The following is a 24,248-nucleotide window of genomic DNA, read 5'->3' as shown; positions in this document are numbered from 1 at the left end:
TGCACTGATGGTCCTGAACAATCTTTTGAAAGGCAGGTGTTGGCTTAACCCAGTTCTCAGTGTCAGCAAAAGGCGATGCGGGTGGGAGTGGGGAAGGAAAGGAAAGGATGGAAGGGAGGAAAAGAGCGAAGGGAAAATAAAAGGACGAAAGATAACTTTTATTCATCGGGCACCCTTTCACCATCTCTCAAAGTGCGCTACCGCCAGTGAAGATTTTGTTTCAAATGTAGCCACTGTTGTAACATAGGAAATGCAGCAGCCAATTTGTGCACAGCAAGTTCCCACATACAGCAACGTGATAATGACCAATCGGCTACATTGATGCTTTTAGCTGAGGGACGAATATCGGCCAGGACACCAGAGAGAAGTGTCATGTTGTTTACTCGGAATAGTGAGATGGAATCTTTAATCGTCCGCTTGAGAGAACAGATGGAGCCTCAGTTTAGGCAAGGCAAGAGGAAGTGGGGTCTGCCTCCTAATCTACACCTCCTGGTGCCTAGATGTAGCAACACTGGCGAGTTTCTGCTCCCCGGACCTAGAATACCTGACGCTAAAATGCTGCCCCTACTACCTTCCGCGGGAGTTCAGCTCCGCTATCCTGACGGCAGTTTACATCCCACCCCATGCGAACGTGAAAATCGCACTGGACGAAATATTCACCACCACACATAGCCTTGAAACGAAACATCCCGAGGCCTTGTTCATTGTAGCTGGGGACTTCAATCAGGCCAAGCTCAAGAGCGTGCTACCAAGTTACCACCAACACGTCACCTGCTCCACCAGAGGCCCAAACATCCTGGACCACGGCTACACAAATATCAAACATGCCTACCGCTCTATCGCCCGCCCATACTTTGGCAAATCTGACCACAAGGCTGTGCTCCTGTTCTCGGCTTATAAGCAAAAACTGAAGCGGGAGAATCCGTCAAAGAAAGTCGTGCATTGTTGGTCTGAGGAATCGGATGATCTCCTACGGGACTGCTTAGAGTCAGTGGACTGGTCAGTATTTAAAAACTCTGCGACCAGCCTGAATGAGTACGCCACTCCAGTAACTGACTTCATTAGTAAGTGTGCAGGAGACTGTGTGCCAAAGAAGCAAATCCGCGTGTTTCCGAACCGGAAACCCTGGATGAACAGGGATAGCCACTGCTTGCTGAAGTCTAGGTCTGAGGCGTTCAAGTCAGGCGACCCTGACCCCGACAAGAAAGCCAGATATGATCTAAAGAAATCCATCAAAGTTGCCAAAAGACAGTACCGGACCAAGCTCGAGTCACAGGCTAGCCACACGGACCCCCGGCGTCTTTGGCAAGGTCTGCAAGACATAACGGGCTACAAGATGAAGGCATGTAAAATCGTCGGCTCCAACGCACCCCTCCCTGATGAGCTCAACGCATTCTATGCCCGCTTTGAGCAAGAGGTCAGCGAGAGCGAGCCCTCCACCCCAGAAGCCTCGGATGAACTTGTATCTGAGGTCACCATTGCAGACGTCCGAGCAGCCTTCTCAAAGGTCAACCCATGGAAAGCCACTGGCCCGGATGGGGTACCCGAACGGGCACTCTGGTCTTGCGCGGATCAGCTGGCGGGGGTATTCGCAGACATCTTCATCCTCTCTTTACAACAATCTGAGATCCCTCGCTGCTTCAAGAAGACGACCATCATCCCTACACCAAAAAAAAGCCAAGCATCGTGCCTTAATGACTATCGTCCAGTGGCTCTGACATCCATCATCATGACGTACTTCGAAAGGTTAGTCATGGATGACAATAATCTCTCCCCCAATGTCAAAATAACGAAGGCGATTGTCATCCACTTCAGGAACTGTAGAAGAGTACATGCCCCTGTCTAATCAATGGGAACAAAGTAGAAAGGGTCGAGAGTTTAAAGTTTTTAGGTGTCCAGATCACCAACAGCCTGTCCTGGTACCCCCATGCCGACACTATAGTTAAGAAAGCCCACCAACGACTCTACTTTCTCAGAAGACTAAGGAAATTTGGCTTGTCAGCTACGCCCCTCACCAACTTCTAAGATGCACCATAGAAAGCATTCTTTCTGGTTATATCACAGCTTGGTATGGAGCCTGCTCTGCCCAAGACCGCAGGAAACTACAAAAGGTCGTGAATGTAGCCCAGTCCATCACGCAAACCAACCTTCCATCCATTGACTCTGTCTACAATTCCCGCTGCCTCGGAAAGGCAGCCAGCATAATTAAGGAGCCCACGCACCCCGGACATACTCTCTTCCACCTTCTTCCGTCAGGAAAAAGATACCAAAGTTTGAGATCACGTACCAACTGACTCAAGAACAGCTTCTTCCCTACTGCCATCAGACTTTTGAATGGACCTACCTTGTATTAAGTTGATCTTTTCTCTACACCTTGCTATAATTGTAACATTATATTCTGCAGTCTCTCCTTCCTTCCCTATGTACGGTATGCATTGTTTGTACAGCATGCAAGAAACAATACTTTTCACTGTATACTAATACATGTGACAATAATAAATCAAACTAGTCAAACTAGTTTAACACCTAAACCATAAGACATCACCTCCAACTATGTGGCACTCCCTGGGTACTGCACTGAAATATCAGGCTAGATTTGGCACTCAAATCTCTGGAGTGGGACTTGAACCCACAACGTTCCGACTCAAAGTGAAGAATGACTGACTCCAAGACAGGTTGTTGGGAGAGATCGAAATCACTCCCAGGAAGTGGGATGCAAAAAACAAGTTGTGAAAGCAGGAAATAGTGTGAAAGTTAACATTAACCAAGGTGAGGGAACCAGGGACATTGCTGGAAATCGAAGGAGGAGCTGAAACATTAATTGACAACAAGATATCCAGAGATATGACATTTTCAGGAGGGACTGCAGGACGTGTTGAAGAGGGTGTGAGGAAGGGCAGTGATAGTAACTGGAGACCTTATAGCCCTGAGTTTACTCCAGGGTTTTTCCAGGTTCCTGCTGTACCACCTTGTTCTCAGCTGCTCTGTTTCATTTGAAATGTCGGCCGTGTGGGACATTCTGGTAAAACATCTGCCGTGACCACATTGAAACGCGCTGTCTCCACCGTACTTAGTGAGATGCAAGTGTGTTAATAGATCCTTTGTTGGGGGAGCATGGTAGCATTGTGGATAGCACAGTTGCTTCACAGCTCCAGGGTCCCAGGTTCGATTCCGGCTTGGTTCACTGTCTGTGCGGAGTCTGCACATCCTCCCCGTGTGTGCGTGGGTTTCCTCCGGGTGCTCCGGTTTCCTCCCACAGTCCAACGATGTGCAGGTTAGGTGGATTGGCCATGATAAATTGCCCTTAGTATCCAAAATTGCCCTTAGTGTTGGGTGGGGTTACTGGGTTATGGGGATAGGGTGGAGGTGTTGACCTTGGGTAGGGTGCTCTTTCCAAAAGCCGGCGCAGACTCGATGGGCCGAATGGCCTCCTTCTGCACTGTAAATTCTATGATAATCTATGATTTTCACAAATAGAATGCGAAATACTCGCAAAAGATGATATTTGTGGCCAAAATCTGAGACGTGTTTACCTCAGGAATGGCAGCTGGAAATTAGAATTGCCAACTTTGATTGGGTGTATTCCGAGAGTTTCGAGCACAGGACCTCCTACCTCGAGCCATCACTGGTGCTACTCGTCCATGTTCCAGGTGTCTTTCCCCAGCCAATTAGAAAGGGAATAGCTTCTTTGTCAGGCAATTGGATTAATCTTGACTTTCAGTCAAACCAGCTTCATCACCGCACCCACCCCCACCTCCCCATCTCCAATATTTCTATTCTGACGAATGAAAAAAACATATATATGTTTTTAACGTCGCAAACACTTTTCCCCCCGGGTTTTGCACGCAGCTGTATCCTGGAGAATATGATATTCAATTCCTGGAGAACTTGGTTGGGTGATCCTGCGAGGGGATTCTGAGGTGGGGAGAGTGAGGGAACCAAATTAAATTGACAAACAAAAGAGGGTCGTGGGTCATGCGGCAATGTTGACTGAAGGGGGAGACCTGGAACATAGATCCACAGGGTGAGACACTAATGAGTGTGTAAGGTACTCTTACAATGTATCCAATCTGATTACTGCCCGTTCAGAACCATCATTGCATCAACAAACGTCTCATGAAAAGAAGATCTTTAACCACACAGTCTGTGAAACTTTTTAAAAAGGGACAGCATCCTTTCAAAGACCCCACACAGACTAAATTGTCCGCACAAGTTTAAATGGCTTCAACCCTGATATATTTGTCTGGGATAGTAAAGTCGAGGGATAACAACGCAAAAACAAACAATAGTCTAGGTTTAATCAGCCCCTTTCACCTTTTCAGACAAGATTGTAAAATAAAACAATTCTACATCTTTTAACGCTCCAGTCAAATTTTGAAAAAACATTTATGTTAAAAGTTGTAACAATCACCTGCCTTTCTGGAGCTTTTCGAAAGGGTGGACTGTCCCTTTAATTGTCAACACTTATTTAAATCCCCTCAGAACATTGTTCACATCTTGTAAAACAGCAGCCTTTCAGTCATCAGCAACGTTGCGACTGAATTTACAAGTCTCTGACATGCAGATGAAAAGCCAAACATGAGTGAGGATAGATATGAGGTGGGAAGGAGCATTGAGCATACAAAAAGAAAGTGTGCAAAGTTCTTACTAAAATGCCAGATCATTCCGCAGGCAGGTTTCGACATGCTTCAGCTCCAAACTCTTCTTTGATTTCACCAAACTTGTCTTTTAAAACAGGACAGATTGCAGCCAGCTCCTGCATTATTGCCAAGACCCAGTGTGTATGTGTACATGCATGCTCGTTCACTCTCACACACACTCGCACACAAACACACATGCTATAAAGAAGCCAAACATTTCACAAGCCAGAGCGATAAGCAGCTTCTGATTTCTTGGACACATGGAAAGTAAATCTATCCCGTTTTTGTTGCGGTTTCCACATCCTGTTCCTCTCGGCCTGGACCATTTTGTCAGGGCTTCTGTGACGCTTTTGGAACACAAATGAATTATTACGAGCACTCGTTAGATAGCCAGTTCAACTTATCTCACAGACTGAAAAGTCTCTGAACAAACAGCTTTTGCTGATTTCACGGAAATGCATTATCACTGCAGTTTGTTGGTATTGTTCCAGGAAAGGTGCTTGGAGCAGACCACTGTAGTTTATCACAACAGGACCCTGTCAGTACTGGGTCACTCAGTTTTGTTACACACACAGGGCGCGAATTCTCTGTAGCGAGCGGGAATTGCCGCTAGCTTCCCGGTGCTCAGCCCAGCGAGGCCGGCAACGCTGTTCAACGTTAATTGGTCCACTTAACGAGGCCTCACGGGCTTCGCACCGCAGATGAAGGCTCGCCAGCTGATTCACCGGGACCGCTCTCGCCAGCCCCCCTCTAACAAGATTGAGCTGCACTTGCTCAGCCAACCCCAGCCAGCTCCAATAATGGCACCCAGGGGACCGGCCCCAAGATTCGGGGATGCAGATCTGAGGAGCCCCCTAGGCGCGGTGGAGGCCAGGAGGGATGTCCTGTTCCTCCAAGGGTCCCGAGGGTCAGCCACAGGGCAGCCAGTGCTGTCTGGGACAAGGTGGCGGCAGCTGTGGGTGCCGGGAATGTGTCCAGGAGGACTGGCTTCCACTGTCGGGAACAGGTCAATGACCTACACCGGGCAGCATGAGTGGGTAGACACCAATGGTCCCCCCACTACCAGCCCCCAGGGCCCACCATCTCCCCACCCCCCTTTCCGCCCACACGCGAGTGTCCACCCTCCAACTCTCCATGTGACCCCCAACCCTCCCTTCCCCCCCTCTCCCTTCAACCCTCGAACCCTTCCTTTGCATCCCCCCACCACCACCACTGTGAACCACGGTTGCGGCTAACGATGCCCTCTCTGCATAAAAGCTTCGACAAAGAATCATCGGACTCGAACCGTTAGCTCTTTTCTCTCCCTACAGATGCTGCCAGACCTGCTGAGATTTTCCAGCATTTTCTCTTTTGTTTCAGACGCCCTCTCTGTGTCTCCTCAGGAAAAGCTCTCCCACAATCGCCGAAGAGGGCCCCGACTGGCGGTGGGGTGCCGGACATGAGAATCCTCACTATCTTTGAGGAGCATGGAGGTGACTGGGGTGGCCCAGGACAGGGCGGTCACCCACGTGGAGGCTGGCGGACGCAGCAGAGGTGAGGAATCACTGGGCCTCACCCGGAAGGACCTGTCAAACGTGGTTGTTATTGCCTTACTGACCGACCCATCCCTCCCACTGTCCATTCTCCCGCAGGTCCTCCAGCCAATAGCGCCGGCCCATCCCGGGTGGCCCCCTCTCCAGCCTCCAGGGGTTCACCTCTCCGAGGATGCCACCATTTTAGTCCTGGCACAGCTGTCGTCCCCACCCTCCACGAGCGCAGATACACGCATCTCGGTGGGATCCGTTGGTTGTCAGGCTTCTGGGGCAGAGGCTGGTGAGCACCACACAGCTGATCCTCCTGGGACACTCAGGGTGCGATCGAACGGCGACGCTATGCCCGAAAAGCAGAGCGATGGTGCAACGTGACCGATAGAAGCTGGGAGACCCACACGCCCGGGATCTACCCGGCTCGCAACAATGCCTCTCCAGATCTGAAGCGAACGGCACTGGGAATAATCCAGAGATTACAACCTCGAGGATCTGCTTTTCAATCTGCTACCTTCCTCCCTAAATTCTTGCTGCAGGATCGCATCCCTCTCTCTACCCATGTCGTTGATACCAAAGTGAATCGCGGCCTCTGACTGTTCATCCTCCCCCTTCAGAATGCCCTGCAACCGTTCAGTGACATCCCTGGCCCTGGCACCAGGGAGGCAACAGCACCATCCTGGAGTCACGTCGGCAGCTGTAGAAATGCCTGTCTGCACCCCTCACTATCGAGCCTCCTACCACTATTGCTCTTGCACTCCCCGCCTTCTTCTGACTGACGGTCACCCATTCCCTCTCTGATTGCACTTCCTTGAGCTGCAGGATGACCACGACTAAATATATGCCATCTATAAACCTCTCGGTCTTGTGGATGCACTATTGTGCCTCCAGCCGACGCTCTAGCTCTGAAATCTGGCTATCAGACTGGTCAAACTGGTGGCGCTTTTGAGCCTGTATCTGGCACTCAAACACCGTTCACCATTCTTGGCATTCCCATGGGTTTGGAAGATATTTAACCCACTCCGGATTTTGAAGCCCTTAGAGACATAACCTACTCTTTGGTCGGGATTCTCGGCGCGATGGCCCGATGCCGGCGTCAAAAACGGCGCAAACCACTCCGCCGTCGGGCCGACCGGAAGTAGCGGAATTCTCCGCACTTCCAGGGGCTAGGCCGGCGCCGGATCCGAAGGTGCACAGATTTGTCTTGATGTGCGTGTAGCGTTTATGTTGCCTTGGTCTTGGCACGCCTGTGGGACTGTGAGCTCTGTGTCCTGAGGGCAATGATGGATATGTCAGTCAGTTCTGAGGTATGAATTCATTCCAAGGATATATTTTGTGGGATATTCTCGAACCTGGACTTGTCCCCTCCCTTGTAGTTAGCTGACAATGTGTGCTTGTGTGTAGCAACAACAGATCAGTGATCTTTACAAGTCTCCATCTATTCACCTGATTCCTGCCCTGGGCAATGCCTAGCCGACAATCATCTCCACTACCACAATACCAAGGAGTAATACAAGTTGTCGCTCAGCTTTTCTCTGTCTATCTTCATAATTATTGGCCTGTTGATGAAATCCCAGGATCACAAGTTACCTGGAAAATTCCAAGGTTTAGTTTTATTAACAGGCGATTAACCGTGTTGTTTTTCTAAGTTTCACTAAAGGGAGGTGTGCCTCCTTATGACCAACATGTCCCACTTTGCACCCTCATCCAATCCTCGCCAATCAGGATGGTGTGATGGTGGAACTGAGAGTGTTAATGCCTTCTTTAGTCATGATAACCACATTAAAAAATGCTGTTTCTAAAAAATGATATATAGTTTCCATCCCTCACTGTCAGTAAGATAATGGAGTGAGTGGGGGGTTAGCAGGTGACAGTCTTCCATCAGGGAGGTGGTTAAGGTTAGGGTGATGTATTGGTAATGTCACTAAACTAATAGGCCCAGCCGAATGTTCTGGGAACATGGGTTCAAATCCCATCACGGTAACTGGTTGGAATTTAAATTTGATTTCTATCAATGTATATGATATATATCGCCAATATAAAGCTCGTCTTAGTAATGGTTACCATGGCAACTATCATCAATGGTAAATCCCATCTGATTCACTAATGCCCATTAGGGAAGGAAATCTGCTGCCTGGTCTGGAATACATGTGACTCCAGACCCACAGCAATGTGGTTGACTCTTAATGGACCGGCAAGCCACTCAGTTCGAGGGCCATTAGGGATGGGCATCGAATTCTGGCTTTGCCAGTGATACCCATGTCCCATAAAATAATTTTTAAAAGGTTGTCGTGCAACCAGTCCTCTTGCCAGTGATTACATCAGGGTTATGAAAGACACTGTGGTAAACCACTGTTGCACCTGTATTAGGTGATGTAAGGTAGGACCTGTACTACAGGTTCGCCGGTAGCCCCTGCCTGCTGGCTCCGCCCAGTAGGAGGAGTATAAATATGCGTGTCCTCCATTCAGCAGCCATTTCGCCAGCTGCTGTGGGAGGCCACACATCTTACTCCAATAAAGCCACAGTTGTATCCAACCTGAGTCTTTGTACAATTGATCGTGCATCAGACACGCACGCGAGCGCACACACAAACACACACAATACACATACGCACACACACACGCTACTATATACCCATTCCTCGCAGAACCGCACCAAATCTGTGCAACCTCAAGTCCACTTGATTTTATGAATGGCGCGGATTATGGTGATTTAAATAACGATAGGGTAAATAGTAAAGCTGGGGCATGTGGCGGTGATGTACATACAGAGCTTGTGCACATATAGTCAGTGTAGCACGGTTATAATATATACTGTGCAGGCAAATCCCCGGAATTTACTGTCTGCTCCTGATCAGCAACACTGCTCTGCAAAGGATGCCACATGCTCGCTGGCAAACGTGCTACAGCTGAACTGCTGAGAGACCTCGATAAGATATACAATTACCAACCAAATCCAAACTGCAAACAGTATATATTATTTAAAAAATAGCAGATACTCGCAGGTGAGTTTAAGGCTCTAATCTAACTTCAAGGGCTTGGGCACCATTTACCAATTTGACTGGGCTTTTCTTGTCCTAACTCCTGAATTCCAGGCCCTCAGATTAGAGCCTTCGACTCTCTAGATTTACTCCAGTATCTATTTTTCAAGTCATGAACACAATGCTGCTTTGACTTTTAAGCGGTTCCCCCTTTCCTCCCACCCCACTCTCCCGTTACCTCCTTCTGTTTTTGCAATCTCAGGAGTAGGGGTGGCTTCAGACAGAGAGGCAAAGAAGAAGAAAAGGGAGGAAAACAAACAAGACTAAATATTAAAACGACAACAGGCACACAGTCATAGATACAAAAGAGGACGATTGAACCGGCGTCTTGTTAATAGCCCCAGTAACCTCGCTGTAATATACCCTGACTGCATTATGTGATGCACACCCGCTGTATCGTATAACATACACATTGACTGTTACTTCCCATAATCAATTGTAAATGGTCACTCAATTCATTTTCAGTGCTTGTTCCAGAGTGTTTAGCTCTTCAGTGTACACTGATCCTCAGCAGCAAGATAAACAGCAGACCCAAACTTGGTACATGTATCTCAAACTTCAGAGCATGTACCAGAAAAACAACCTGTGTACATGATAATCTAATCATGTTGGACAGAGATTTTATCATAATTAATTTTTGCTTTTATACTTTGCTTATGCAAAGAACCTGAACCCAATCATTCATTCCCAGGCATCCTTTCTTCTACTTTTGAATGATCTGAATCTCTTGATTGGAGTCCAGCAGGCATCTGCCAGCCTACATTTAAATTACCTCAACCCCCTGATTCGCTCACGGAATTAAGCTATTTCCAGGTATTGATTACATTCGTCATATTGCAGTTTTGATGAGACACAAGACCCAAACATTTCTAAAGCCTCCACGAGCCCTGAGGAAGCAAGAAAGATATTTCATGGGCGGGATTCACCGGCGGCGGGATGCTTTGTTTTGGCGGGGGGTTTCCCGACGGCTTGGGGCTGCCCCACAATGGGAAACCCGATTGACCAGCCGGCGTAGCGGAGCATCCCGCCGGCGGGGAGGAAAATCTAGTCCCATATTTCCACAATTCAAGCTTGTCAGTCCTGATTCCATTTTAGTTCAAATTGGTGCAGAAGTATTTCTGGGCACCAAGGATCAAATGTCCTCACCTGTCCTGCTGTATTCCGGCATTTATTCAGAGAATGGCTACAACCCGTACCAGTGGTCGGGAAACTATTGGAGAGAATTCAGAAGGAGAGAATCTATCTCAACTTGGAGAGGCAAGGTTTGATCGGGGCAGTCACCATGGTTTTGTCAGAGGGAAGTCATGTCCACCAAATCTAATTGAATTTTTTGAGGAGGTGACCAGGTGTGTAGAGGAGGGTAGATGAGGGCAGTGCAGTTGATGTAGTTTATATGGATTTCAGCAAAGCCTTTGACAAGGTCCCACATGGGACATTGATAAAGAAGTCAAATGCATATGGGATACAGGGTAATTTGATAAGGTGGATTCAAAATTGGCTTAGTTGTCAGAGACAGAGGATGATGGCAGAAGGCTGCTTTGAGTGACTGGAAGCCAATTGGCAGCACGGTAGCATAGTGGTTAGCACAATTGCTTCATAGCACCAGAGTCCCAGGTTGGATTCCCGGCTTGGGTCACTGTATGTGCGTAACCTGCACGTTCTCCCCGTGTGTGCGTGGGTTTCCTCCGGGTGCTCCGGTTTCCTCCCACAGTCCAAAGATGTGCAGGTTAGGTAGATTGGCCATGCTAAATTGCCCTTAGTGTCCAAAATTGCCCTTAGTGTTGGGCGGGGTTACTGGGTTATGGGGATCGGGTGGAGGTGTGGGGTTGGGTAGGGTGCTCTTTCCAAGAGCTGGTGCAGACTCAATGGGCCGAATGGCCTCCTTCTGCACTGTAAATTCTATGAATCTATGAATGTTCAATGGCATTCCACAGGAACCTGTGCCGGGTCCCCTATTATTTGTCATGTATATAAAGAACATAGAAGACTATGTGGAGGGTAGGGTCAATAAGTTTGCAGATGACTCAAAGTTGACCGAAGATAAAAGCAAATTACTGCTGATGCTGGAACCTGAAACAAAAACAGAAAATACCGGACAAACTCAGCAGGTCTGACAGCAGCTGTGGAGAGAGAAAATAGCAAACATTTTGAGTCACCCAGGCTCGAAACATTAGCTCCCTTCTCTCTCTACAGTTGCTGTCAACGTGCTGAGATTGTCCTGCACTTTGTTTTTGTGTGAAAGATGGCCGGGTGATGTTGAGTGTCTTGGGTGACAGGAAAATATAGATGGGATGGTCAAATGGACAGATAAAATTTAACCCTGAAAAGTTTGAGGTGATACACTGTGGAAGGAGTAATTTGACCAGGAAGTATTGAATGAACGGCATGATATTGGGAAATGCTGAGGAACAAAGGGACCTTGGTGTGTTTGTCCATAGATCTCTGGAGGAAGAAGGGCAGGTTAATAGGGTTGTGTAGGGTTGTGAAAAAGGCATATGGAACACTTGCCTTAGATTACAAAAGCAGGGAGGTCATGTTGGAGTTGTATAGAACTTTGGTGAGGCCACAGCAGCAGTACTGTGGGCAGTTCTGGTCACCACACTATAGGAACGGTGCGATTGCACTGGTGGGGTTGCAGAGGAGATTCACCTGGTTGGTGCCTGGGATAGAATATTTCAGTTATGAAGAGAGGTTGGCATGCTTGAGTTGTTTTCGTTGGAGCAGAGAAAACTGAGGGGTGATCTGATCAAAGTGCACAAGATTATGAGGGGCAGGGACAGGGTGGAAATGCTCAGAGGGCCAGGCAGCAACTATGACGAGAGAAACAGAGCTCACGACCGTAATTCTCCAGCCCGTCCTTTTCATAGAATTTACAGTGCAGAAGGAGGCCATTCGGCCCATCGAGTCTGCACCGGCTCTTGGAAAGAGCACCCCAGCCAAGGTCAACACCGCCACCCTATCCCCATAACCCAGTAACCCCACTCAACACTAAGGGCAATTTTGGACACTAAGGGCAATTTATCATGGCCAATCCACCTAACCTGCACATCTTTGGACTGTGGGAGGAAACCGGAGCACCCGGAGGAAACCTGTTGGCAGAATCTTCCAGTCCCGCCAAAGTCGGCCGCCCGACACGGGTTTCCCAGCGGTGGAACGGGCGAGCCTCGCAAGAGCCTGTAGAATTCGACGGGACCGGAATATCCACCCGACGTATCCACGATGGGAAAAGCCACCACGGTGGGACTGGGAAATCACGGCCAACATTTCACGTCAGTGGCCCTTCACCAGGACACAACTGATCACAAACTGTTTCTACCTCAACAGATGGTGCCAGACCTGAGTGTTTCCAGCATTTTGTGGTGTTCATTTCAGATTCCCAGCATACGCAGTATTTTGCTCTTCACAGGAGAGGACTTGTGGGACAGAGTTTCCAGCGAAACCCTAAAAATCCACAAAGCAATGATACCAACTACTGCTGACCAGGGTCAGGAGACAAAGTCAAGTGAAATCGCTCACTGGCGCCTGTGGAGGTGCATTAGTGATAGTTCCAGAGGAAGATACCTCTGGAGGGCCGAGGGTAGGGGTTGTGGGGAGGTACTGGGACTTGCAGCCCCCATGGTCTTTTTTTGCAAGGGATTTTCTTTGGAATAATTAAGAAAAATATCGACCAATTCCCAACCCAAGCTTCGCTCCATTTCCATTCAGACCACCAGACATTTCCCTTAAACCCGCCGATTGATCTATACACCTGGCTTCTCTGGACACATCTACCCTAACTGTATGGTGGGTGTGAGCTGAGGGCGTTGAGCGTGTAAGATCTATCTCTGTAATGAGCGAGTGGAAATTCACTCGAACAAACTGCGAACCAGTGTCTCCAGTAGATGGCACCTGGGGTTTTGCAACACAATGGGCCCCTAGCATCAAACCTCAAAGGATGTCAACGGACCAATACCTCACGCCTTGATTTTTCCCCATTCTCACTGGGCCCCGTTCACACGATTCACTTGACTCCATTGAAATCAAATGGGGGGGAAAAAAAGGCAACCAGACTAGAATTCCGGACCTCAGCCCATGTGTCTTGGCACCATCTGAAATCTGGTTAACCTGGTTTAAACCGGCACAATGCAATTTATTAAAGTCAGTGGTGCTGGACCCTCAATAAAAGCAGGATAGATATCTTTACTGGGATAAAAGGAAAGGGTTCAAATACATCAGATTTTGGGATCACCAAGGTCCTCCTATAATTGCTTGAGAAATCATTGCATTCCCCGCTACGTAGACAGTAAAAAGCAACATGGACACACCCAGTCTGCCCCAGCAGGGATGGAGGGACACACAGGCTGCGGAGGCCTGTGACTTGAGAGTGGATTCTCTAGATCAGCCAATTGGACACGATTACTCATTTTGGTGATTAGTCATGATGTCCATGCAGGTTGCGGTCAATCTGTTGAGTGGAACATGGTGTGATGCCAGTGAAGTTTGATATGTTGCCCCCATCAATGTTAATTGACTTGGATTGCCACGCACAAGCCAATAGGGCTCAAATGCAAATGAATAACTACAAGATGTGATCCTAAAACCTGTTGCTTTTATTAGAAAGTGTCAAAGCAGTAACTTAGTAACTATAGGTTAAGAGGTACCATGCACATGCACTGAGTATCTAAGAATGAAGTGTGAAAGGAACATTTAAAGTGTGTACATGTTTATTGATGTGTGTACCTGTGGATGAGTTGGAAGGCCAAATGGAGTGCGATTACCTGTCATTTGGGATATCTGGTAACTTCAATTTCTTGTTATCAAAAGCCCTGGCTGCTTTCACCTTTCTTTAGCTGGTCTATAAATTAACTTTGGATTACAGAATCAGTTTACACCTGACACCTTGTTCTCTCCAGATCCTCAAAGCAGGACACATTCATTCACACAAAGCCCACTTCATTTCTTAAAGAAGTATGCCTGTTAAGATTTCTCTTGCTATATCTTTGCCCGGAGCCCATTTAACCTGAAAGTTCTTCCCCTCTGTTCTCTTACCTTCGTTTTCAAAGTCAGGTGAATCCAACACGATAGCTTCTCCGAGCCCTTGGCGGGTCTGAGCAAAAACGTAAAACCTGTACCTGGTGTTCGCATCAACCCGTTCCAGCTTGTAAGTGGTCACGTCATGCCCAAGCCTGGGAATTGTGGAATTGCGCCTTGCCCGGGAACCAGTCACTAAGGAAGTAAATAAAGGAAGAAAGAGGTAAGTTCATTTCAGAGTTGATATTACAAAATCCACCTGATAAAGACAACCAAAACACAGACTCGCTCATGCTGGCACGATCGTGATATAGTTCATTGGTCATCTCACTGCCTAGGGCAAGGCACAACCCTGCCTCAAAAACACCACCACCTGCAAGTGCCCCTCCAAGCCACACACCTTCCTGACTTGGGTCGATATGAAACAACATCGCTGTTCCTTCATGACCAGAATCCTTGAATTCCCTTCTGAATAGCACTGTGGGTGTGCCTGCACTAGATAGGTGGCAACAGCTCACCACCAGCTTCTCCAGGGCAATTAGGGATGGGCAGCAATTGTTGGTCTTGCCCGTAACGTCCACATGGCATGAAAGAAGTAATGTCATACCCATTTCACCATTCACTGACACCATTTAGTAAGTTCATTACTAAAGGAAGAACAAGCAATTTCTATCATGCCTGTCAGAACGTCAGAACATCCCAAAATACTTTCCAGCCAACGACATTCGGAATGCTGTCACGTTTGTAATGCGGGAAATGCAGCAGCCAATCCGCACACCGCCAGCTCCCAAAACCCTGCCACTAACAATCTACCCGTGCACACTCCGACATCAATAATTACTTTCTGCTGGGCAATGTTGTCACCTCTCCGCCCATTGCTGATAAACCATTGCCAATTCTAACTCTCTGCTCCCACGATGACCACAGAATTAATACTCATACACCACACCACTATCCCTCATTGGTGACTTCCATTGTGACACTACGGCCTGTTTGATAGACCTGCTCGGTCCTGTATCTTATGAAGAGGGACTGCAGCCTGACTTGGGGAGTTACTCAAAACTAGCTTATTTAATGCGAGTTACTGAGAAGGCACCTCTCTGATTGCTCCCTGTCTGCGATGCAATATCTTGCAAAGGACTGCGGATGGCAGAGATACATCATAGTCTACATCGCCAATTAGCATATCTATCCCGTCAACCCACTGCGCTACACTGCCCCCCACCACTACAATGTTAGTCGTCCACAATCTGAATCACAATTGCCGTATTGAGGTCAAATTGGCGCATTGAGGTCAAAGGTATCTGATCAAGGAAGAATCTACAATGTTGAAACAATCACACGTGGACTTCATCCCGCTCACCCTTACTTGCCCTTCTCTCCCAACTCCCCTGACCCACCCCGTGGCCCCACGTTAGACACTGACAGCGGAAACTGGAATTTAGTGATCATGGTAATGAAGGTGAAAGGGACTCTATTTTAGGGACAATAATTTTGCATTGTTTCCAAACCATCAATCAGGCCACTGCAGTCTGCAACACAACCGTGACAACTCACACTCAAGAGTACATATCATTTGTAATTAAATTCTGTGTGTTAACCTGTCCACAATTCAATAATAACTTTATTTTTAACTTTCATTCGGTTTTATATGCACCGACTGTCAAATTAAATAGCCATCATGATACGTACGTGGGTGGTACAATATTGCATAGCCGGTGATGATGCCATTTGGATCACGTGGAGGTGTCCATTGCAACGTGATGCTTTCCAAATCTGGCTGCCTGATCCATAGGGAACCTGGTTTCCCGGGCACTGAGACAGAAATTGGACAGGAAGTCATGTGCCAGCTGTGACAGACATAAAAAGAAACACACAAAAGAGGAACCCTTACCGCAAAGGCCTGGCATTGTTGCTAGGAATAAAAAAGGTAGTTTTAAGGGATTTATATTTGTATTGGTAACAATGAGACATAAGGGGCGGGATTCTCCAACCCCCCCACCGGGTTGGAGACTCGCCGGGGGTCGGCGTGAATCCCGCCCCCGCCGTCCTCCAAATTCTCCCTCCCCCCAAAAAAATTGCCCCGGCGTGAGTCGCGCCGCCCGCCTCGGAGAATGGCGGGGACCGGCGCGACTCAATGGGCCCCGGGGCTCCACGAATTCTCCAGCCCGCGATGGGCCGAAGTCCCGCCCGTTCTATGCCGGTCCCGCCGGCGTAAATTAGAGTAAGTCCCTTACCGGCTGGACCTGGCAGCGCGGGCGGGCTCCGGGGTCCTTGGGGGTGAGCGGGGGGATCTGGCCCCGGGAGGTGCCCCCACGGTGGCCTGGCCCGCGATCGGGGCCCACCGATCCGCGGGCGGGCCTGTGCCGTGGGGGCACTCTCTCCTTCCACACTGGAGGCTGTTGCCCTCCGCCATTCCCAGTGCGGAAGCGAATCCCTCTGCGCATGCGCGGGGATGACGCCAACACACATTGGCACTCCTACGCATGCGCGACTCACGCCGGCCGGCGGAGGCCCTTCGGCGCTGGTTGCCGTGGTGCCAAGCCCCTTTCCTGCCGGCCTGCGGGGCGCAAACTACTCCGGGGCGGGCCTAGCCCCTGAAGGTGCGGAGGATTCCGCACCTTTGGGGCGGCCCGACGCCGGAGTGGTTCACGCCACTCCGTCCCGCCGGGACCCCCCGCCCCGCCGGGTAGGGGAGAATCCCGCCCACGGTATAGTTTTAAGTGGGGTTAATTTAATGTTTCTGCACATGGAAAGGTAAAACCTAAAGTTAGATTCATGCTGGACAACGGTGTTGGGATGTGTGGGGATTGGTTTCAATTCCAACTGTGATCTATTGTGCTTAGAGAGGGCTACAGCATGAAGAATAAATAAGCCAGCAATAGTTGCTGAGCAACTGGGGCTTTGTAAGGTAGAGAAGCTTTTAAGTTTTAGTTTAGCTAATTTCATTGCAGTTAGCGGTAGGTAGTGAGAGAGATGGCAACTCTCACAGCTCTGCGCGAAGCAGTTGGTTTTAGAAGGCTAAAGAGGGAACATCTCACTCAGTTTTTCGAGAAGAAAAAAAAGTACGAAGGAGTAATGGTTAAGAAATCGGATGCTGGAAATCTGAAGTCCAGCTGGTTAAGGAATCTAAGAGAAATTCAGAGAAGTTTCCAAGAAGTCTGGAGTTAATGGAACGGAGGAAACCAGGAACAAGAACAGATTACGGTTCAGTAAAGCTACAGAGAGTAGGGGAGGCAGTGGCTTAATGGTATTGTCACTAGACAGAGACCCAGGGTAATTGCTGATTGTTGTAAAAACCCATCTGGTTCATTAATGTCCTTCAGGGAAGGAAATCTGCCATCCTTATCCGGTCTGGCCTACACGTGACTCCTGACCCACACTGCGATGATTGACTCTTAACTGCCGCCCACTGAAATGGCCCAGTGAGCCACTCAGTTCAGGGGCAATTAGGGATGGGCCACAATTGCTGGCTCAGTCAGCGACGCCCGCATTCCTAGAAGAAATTTTTAAAAAGACATTGGACCATGAGAGGCCAGAAATATATCTGCAGTAGTGTTAAGGTTTGTGAGAAAGGACATATAGTTTGGGAGACATTATTCGAAATATTTGTGGCTGGACCTCGGAGTTTGTATAAAAACCTTTAAGACAAAGAAAACTTGACGGGAGAGGTGTAAAACGTGAAGGCGAAACCTTGATGGAAGCAGCGGAGGGAGAGCTTAATTTAAAATAAGATTTGAAAGCGTGACTTTGAAAGCTGAATTCAAAGTCACCTTGTGGGAGCCGAAGTTCAGTGAGACAAGGTGGCTCACGGTATAGGAATCATCTGGGGAGATTTTGAGGAGATATCCACAGACGTTCACTTGGGTTCAGAGAGGAGTGTGTCTGACCACAGTCGCCTTGTGTGCTTGAAAGGGACTTTGTGGGTCACTTAGACCATTGTAGATTAAAATGTAATTTGAAATCTGTGTTAATCTTAAAATCTGTGTGTAATCGTTAAGATAAGGGGGAGTAAAGGAGTCTTGTGTCATAGTCCAATTTGTTCATGTTTAATAAGTGGTTTTTTTCTTGTTGTTAAAATGAATTGGTGGCTCTGTGGTTCGGTTCCTCCACGTTCTTTAAAAGTAAAAGTTACGGTGGTCTTTTGACCTCTGGTTGCATTTTGGGATCTTTCTGTCCAGTTATAACATCAACTGCAATAGTAACATTGGCAATAAATCAGTAAACTCTTTGTATTTTCATTCTAATGTTCTCAAGTCTCCTTGACTGGGCAATTCAAATCAGTTTAAAAAGAATGGAGACCATTCATATTAATTGCCTTTCATTTCTACTTCTAGGGCATATCAGACAGGCAGTTTGTAAATTCATACGAGCTGAGAAATCCAAAGGTCACTGCAGAGTTTATTATGATACATGTGTGTGGATGTGGTGTTTTTCTTATTTTTCTCCCTCGGGTTTAGTGGCTAACGAATTTGCTCCTTCTTTCACTCAAGAAAATCTTGTTTGATTGGCTCCTTAATGCTCACTGCATCAATAATTAAATCCATTTGGATTCAGAAAGGGCATATCCTTGTGAGAAAAGAAACTTCAACTTTTGTTGTGTCTAACTGGGGAAGGCTGAATAGAGGGGACCCAGTTAATTCCTTCTCACAACAGGGTCAAGTAATTTTCAACAGTAAATTAAACTCATAGCAGGAGGTGTGTGCTGCTAATTAATAGTATACGGAGCCTTTTAATAATGAAATCTAGGAACCCTTCCTATCTAAGACTATTAAAACAAGTTTTTAAAGCAAAGAAACAAAAAAACGCACAACTTTATTTTAATCCCCCTGGGAGTTTGGTTCAGGGCAGCAAATAGCAGATGAAGATTTAATCCCTGGAGGCTCTTGACCACACCTGGAATGTTGGCAACCATAGATCTGTCCTCCTCAACTCTGTTTTAAACACACGGCCCCTTACTTTGAAACCGTACCCACTAATTTTAACTTTCCCTATGAGGGTCGGCACGGTAGCACAGTGGTTAGCACTGCTGCCTCACGGCGGCGAGGACCCGGGTACGATCCCGGCCCCGGGTCACTGTCCGTGTGGAGTTTGCACATTCTCCGCGTGTGTGCGTGGGTCTCACCCCCAAAACCCAAAAAGATGTGCGGGGCGGGTGGATTGGCCACGCTAAAATTGCCCCTTAATTGGAAAAAGAAAGAATTGGGTACCAATTTTTTTTTTTTATGTTCCCCTACAAGGGACAAATCCTCTCAGCATCCACCCTGTCAATCTCCCTCAGAATCTTATATGATGTCTGGTTCAATGTTAGAGTGAAGAGTTGAAGCAATTACGTGATTATTACAGCATGACAACATTGTCAGGGCTAGGCTGAAGTGTTAGGTAACAGAGGTTGTTTTGTGTTTGTGGGTATTAGAAATAGGGGTTTAGCTTTAAGTATATTTAATTTATATTTCCGTATTTGAAAGGGTTACTGACTTCAGTTTGGTTTAGGTGCAAGCAGGTAATGCGGGTTTTTGACGTAAAAGAAAACAGGGCTTAAAGGAAAACTAGAGTGTTGCTTAGCAACCAGGGGTCACCCTAGGACAGAAATAAAGTTTGAGTTAGCTGCTACAGCCAAGAGAAGCAGGACAAACTAATGGAACTGCAGGGGGCAGACTTCCCAAAGTCCCAAAAAAGAGGGAGCGGGACAAAAAGTATACTTCAGGAAGACAGTTAAGTTAAAGGAACAAAGAACAAGAAGTGGTACAAGTTCCTATTCATGAGAATTTAAGTAAGTAGCAAAGAAAATGCTCTGAGTTAAAGAAACAGGTGCAAGAATCAGGTACAAAAGTTGGCTGGGTGAGAAGCTAAACATACGAGGTAAATCAAAAGTTTGGTGACATGTTAATACAGTCTATGAAGCAATAGCATTCCGTTGGTGTGACTGATACCCGAGAGATTGTGTAGTTTGAATACGCATGGCAATTCAATGTGGAGGAATACCAAAAGGAGAGATTGAAATCCTGGAGGCAGATCCTTGTTGAAGGCATCCAATAGAAAGCTTTGTTTGGGGGACGATTCCAAGCATGTTCTTCAAGAATGGGGTTGGAAATATCTGTGGGGAAGTCAGAGTTCCAGTGACAACAGTTGCCTCCCAGTGTGGAGGGATTTAATTAGAAATTTACAGACGTTTTACTGGGTGGCACCTGTCAGTTGATTTCAGAATATGGCGTGTCTGACCATGGTTTACATGGACTGTGTACTGTGTACTGACAGAGAGCATTAAAGATATATTTTGTAACTTGTGATATTGTTACAAATATGTACACATCTATAAAGATGTGGGGTGAAGGAGTAGTTTATTACAGTTAATCTTTTTTGGTAAAACTGGAAGTCCTGAGGCTCTATTCATCCATATCTCTAAACAAAAAAAATAAAAGTTGCAATCTATTGAGCCGGGGTTCTGTTCTGGGACCTGACCACCTAGCTGGGATTGTAATAGAGGGATAAATGTGGGGTGGATTTCTCTGCTTACCTCCTTCAGTGGTGTTTATTGCAAACTCTTCACTCCAGGGACCCCGACCTCTGCCATTGACTGCTGCCACTTGCAGCTTATAGGCGTTGTATGGATGCATTCCTGACACAATGGCACGTGGGCGTTGTCCCGGGGACTCCATCACCTTGACACGTGACCTGAATCGGCTGGCCTTCAGCAGACTTCCCTCATTCCAATACTGAATCTGTGCAGAAGAGGGGTCTCGATCAGTTTGTACGCTGCTCTCCGTAATTGAATGGAGATGCCAGAAAGAAAACCTGTAGCGTCCACCCCGTTGGCCACACCAAGGGCACCACCATTTTGTGGAACTCCCACCTGCCTCAGCAGCGCCGCCCTCTCTTGGCGGGACTGCGCTCTGTCCAGTGACATAAGGCTTCCAATTTGGCCACTCACCGCAGGAACCTGTCTGCCATCCTGAATTTGGCAGCGAATGCAGTGACGTGCAGTTGAATGGCCACCTGATAATTCCACCTGTCAGCACACCTTTGATCGGCCATGGTCAGGACTCGGAGATGGTCCCAACACATGACATTTTTCAAAGGGTATAAATTTCCCTCCACAGGTTAAGACACGTTCTACGACTGACTTTCTGGGTGCGACGGAACGTCCACGTTGCGCCTGAAGGGCATGTGGCACAACGTGGGTGATAGAAGCCGGGAGACCACGCTCCCGGGATCTACCCAGCTCGGAGTCCCACGCCAGATCTAATGCGATCTCGCGAGATGTCACGATGTGAATCCCGCCCACAATGGGGGCTGTTCAGTGCTGGTCTCCACAAACGGGGACCAGATGGAATGGCATTTGTGGGGGTATCCCAGGGGATCGGAAGCCCCCAGGTGCATGCTCTCTGGACAGGGTGGCATCCTGGCACTGCTGGTGCCACGCAGGCACCCTGGCACTGCCAGCCTAGCACCCTGGCAGTGTCACCTGGGTGCCAAGTTGGCACTGCTAAGGTGCCAAGCTGGCATTTTTCACGCGGCAATGATCGGGCCAGGGGTCTCCTGTGCGGCTGTAGGAGGGGGAGGAGAGGGAGGATATGGAGGACCCGGGACCCCCCCCCCATAGTAAGTTGGGGCTTGGGGGGGATCGGGGGTTACGCCGGGGCTCCAGAGATCTGGACGCATTTCTGAGGAGTTCTGGCGAGCAGAGTTCCTCAGTGCAGAACATGGGGCTATGTGCGGCCTTGGCCATGCATTCCCCACTGAGGCTCCCTATCTAACTATTAAATGGCCGGGTGTTTCTCTATGCTGCGGGTGCTGGGATACACGTGGTTACACACGCTCGCTTTGGGACTTTTTTCCCATTTAGTTAAATTGCATCGACTGTCTCAGTCCTCAGAGGACTCACATTTGGCGATGCTGCCATTGTGGTATTTTCCCCCAGAAAGTCGTTTTCAATAACTGGTGCCCTCTGCTACGCTATAGTTTTACCTACGAATCCCAATCCTTAAATCGTGCTCCTTGTGCTGGCTTCCTTTGGAAAATATCATGCTCCGTGATGTTCTGGGGTTCCATAAAAACCTCCATTCCCCCACACCTGGCTGTGGAGTTCCTTTGATTTTGTTTTTTGAGTTTATGAACTATAAACAAATGGCCACGTTAGTAGAAAAGTGTGATCAAGCTTCAATTCTTCCTTCTGGTAAACGAGGAACATCAGTGAGGTTAGAAATGAACCTTGAGGACCAGTCAATGGGAATACTTTAGTGCTTCCTGGTGCTTGGTGGTCATCACAACACATCGCACTAATTTAGATGACTGGGATTAGTCTCCGTACATTGCTTGGACATTGTCTTTACGCACAAATACACACACACCCTCACAAAATTACGCACACACAAATATATTCATACACACATAGACACAAATATACATACAGTCAAATGCACACACACAGACACACACTCGCATGTGCACACAGAAAAAGATACACACATGCGGACACACGCAAAAATACTCGCGCACACACTATACTCGTACACACATACACCCATGTGCACAGATATACATACATATGTGCACAAATATACACACATGCATGCACAGATATGTACTCACAAATACAAATATAGACACACAAATACAAAAATACACACACAAATACAAATGTACATACCCATATACACACACAAATATGCAATACACACACACAAATGTAAATAAACACACACAAATACAAATATACACAGCATTGTGGGTGTACCTATACCACATGGACTGTGGCAGTTCAAAAAGGTGGCTCACCACGACTTCTCAAGGGCAATTAGGGGTGGGCAATTAAGCTGGCCTAGCCAATGATACCCACATCCCATGAATGAATAAAAAAATACGCAGGAACACATCACGCATAGAAATACGCTCGCACAGACAGAAATACACTCGCATACACAAACACACACACAAGCACAAAAACACACACATGCACAGACCTTGCAGCAATAAACTCCAATAGGTTTCACTTTTGTTTACAGCTGCATCTTGTAGGTTACAATGTTCAGTCATAGAATCAGGTGTCCTACAGCTACTTACTCTGTACCCAATAAGATATCCCTGAATAGTATCCGGTGGCAATGACCTCCACTGCAGTAGAATAGCAGTGCTGTTGACAATCCTTCCAGAAATACTGGTGGGTGCTGCAATAGGATCTAAATAGAATCACAAAAACAGGTTGAAAGGTCAGGATTCACTGTGCATGTCAGTCAGTGAGACTCAGAATTAAGTGGTCTAAGGCAGCAATTGCTGTTATATAACTGGGCAAAAGGTGACTGCATTAATAACTTCAACTTTAGAGGCCACAGCGCATTGGCTGCTATCCAGCTCTCCATCTGGCAAGGTCTTCATTTTAAAATTCTCATGCTTGTTTTGAAATCCCCCCATGGCCTCGCATCATTTTATCGCTTAATGTCCTCCAGCCCTACGCCCTCCAAAATCTCAGAGTTCCCCCTCTTCTGTACTCTTCTGCGACTTGGATACTAATTGCTCCATCAATGAGGGCTCAGACTTCAGCTGCCTCGGCCCTGAGCTCTGGAATTCCCTCCCTGCACCGACCCACCTCTCTACCCCACTTTCCTCCTTCGAGACATTCCTTAAAAACTACCTCCTTGATCAGCTTTTTGATCATCGAGCCTAATATCTCTTATTTGATGATCACTTCGGTGAAGCACCTTTATTACGGCACTGAAGGTGCTTAATATTACAAGTCTTGTTGCCGATTACCTGAGCACCTTTGTGCTACCTGCAAATTTCAGTCTGTTAAGGATTTAACCCACTTGGCCCAGTTAGTGAAAGGCTTAAAAATTTAATTTGGATAAAAACTGAGCTAAAAATCCTTTGCAAAAAGCAGAGCGACATAACATCACTGACGTGCTCACTGACACACACACACATATTAATTTCCCATGCTCATATACACAGGCTCAAAGGCCTTGGGAAAGCCTTTTCCCGACAGATCTTGAGATAATTTATAGAAGCGAACACAAACTGCAGTCAGAGGGTCATGT

At 47.5% G+C, this 24,248-nt stretch overlaps 1 protein-coding gene across 13 annotated transcripts in view; it reads right to left on the bottom strand.

Moving 5' to 3' along the window:
* The window catches only part of nfasca (neurofascin homolog (chicken) a), a 338,294-nt gene that overhangs the window by 42,737 nt on the left and 271,309 nt on the right, over positions 1 to 24,248 (bottom strand). For 9 of the 13 annotated variants that reach the window (XM_072480092.1, XM_072480091.1, XM_072480096.1 and 6 more), the window contains 5 exons: positions 23,278 to 23,393; positions 20,732 to 20,936; positions 15,907 to 16,029; positions 14,233 to 14,409; positions 9,383 to 9,418 (listed from right to left, as the gene is read on the bottom strand). In XM_072480092.1, coding sequence (XP_072336193.1) covers positions 9,383 to 9,418; positions 14,233 to 14,409; positions 15,907 to 16,029; positions 20,732 to 20,936; positions 23,278 to 23,393 — 657 coding nt within the window. The remainder of the gene's footprint in view (positions 1 to 9,382; positions 9,419 to 14,232; positions 14,410 to 15,906; positions 16,030 to 20,731; positions 20,937 to 23,277; positions 23,394 to 24,248) is intronic. The other 4 variants (XM_072480095.1, XM_072480100.1, XM_072480101.1 and 1 more) reach the window with 1 other exon arrangement.

The sequence above is a fragment of the Scyliorhinus torazame genome, chromosome 17 (genome assembly GCF_047496885.1).
Source record: "Scyliorhinus torazame isolate Kashiwa2021f chromosome 17, sScyTor2.1, whole genome shotgun sequence".
NCBI lineage: Eukaryota > Metazoa > Chordata > Chondrichthyes > Carcharhiniformes > Scyliorhinidae > Scyliorhinus > Scyliorhinus torazame.
Note: the sequence above shows the minus strand (reverse complement) of the source record. Positions and strands in the feature narration are given on the sequence as shown.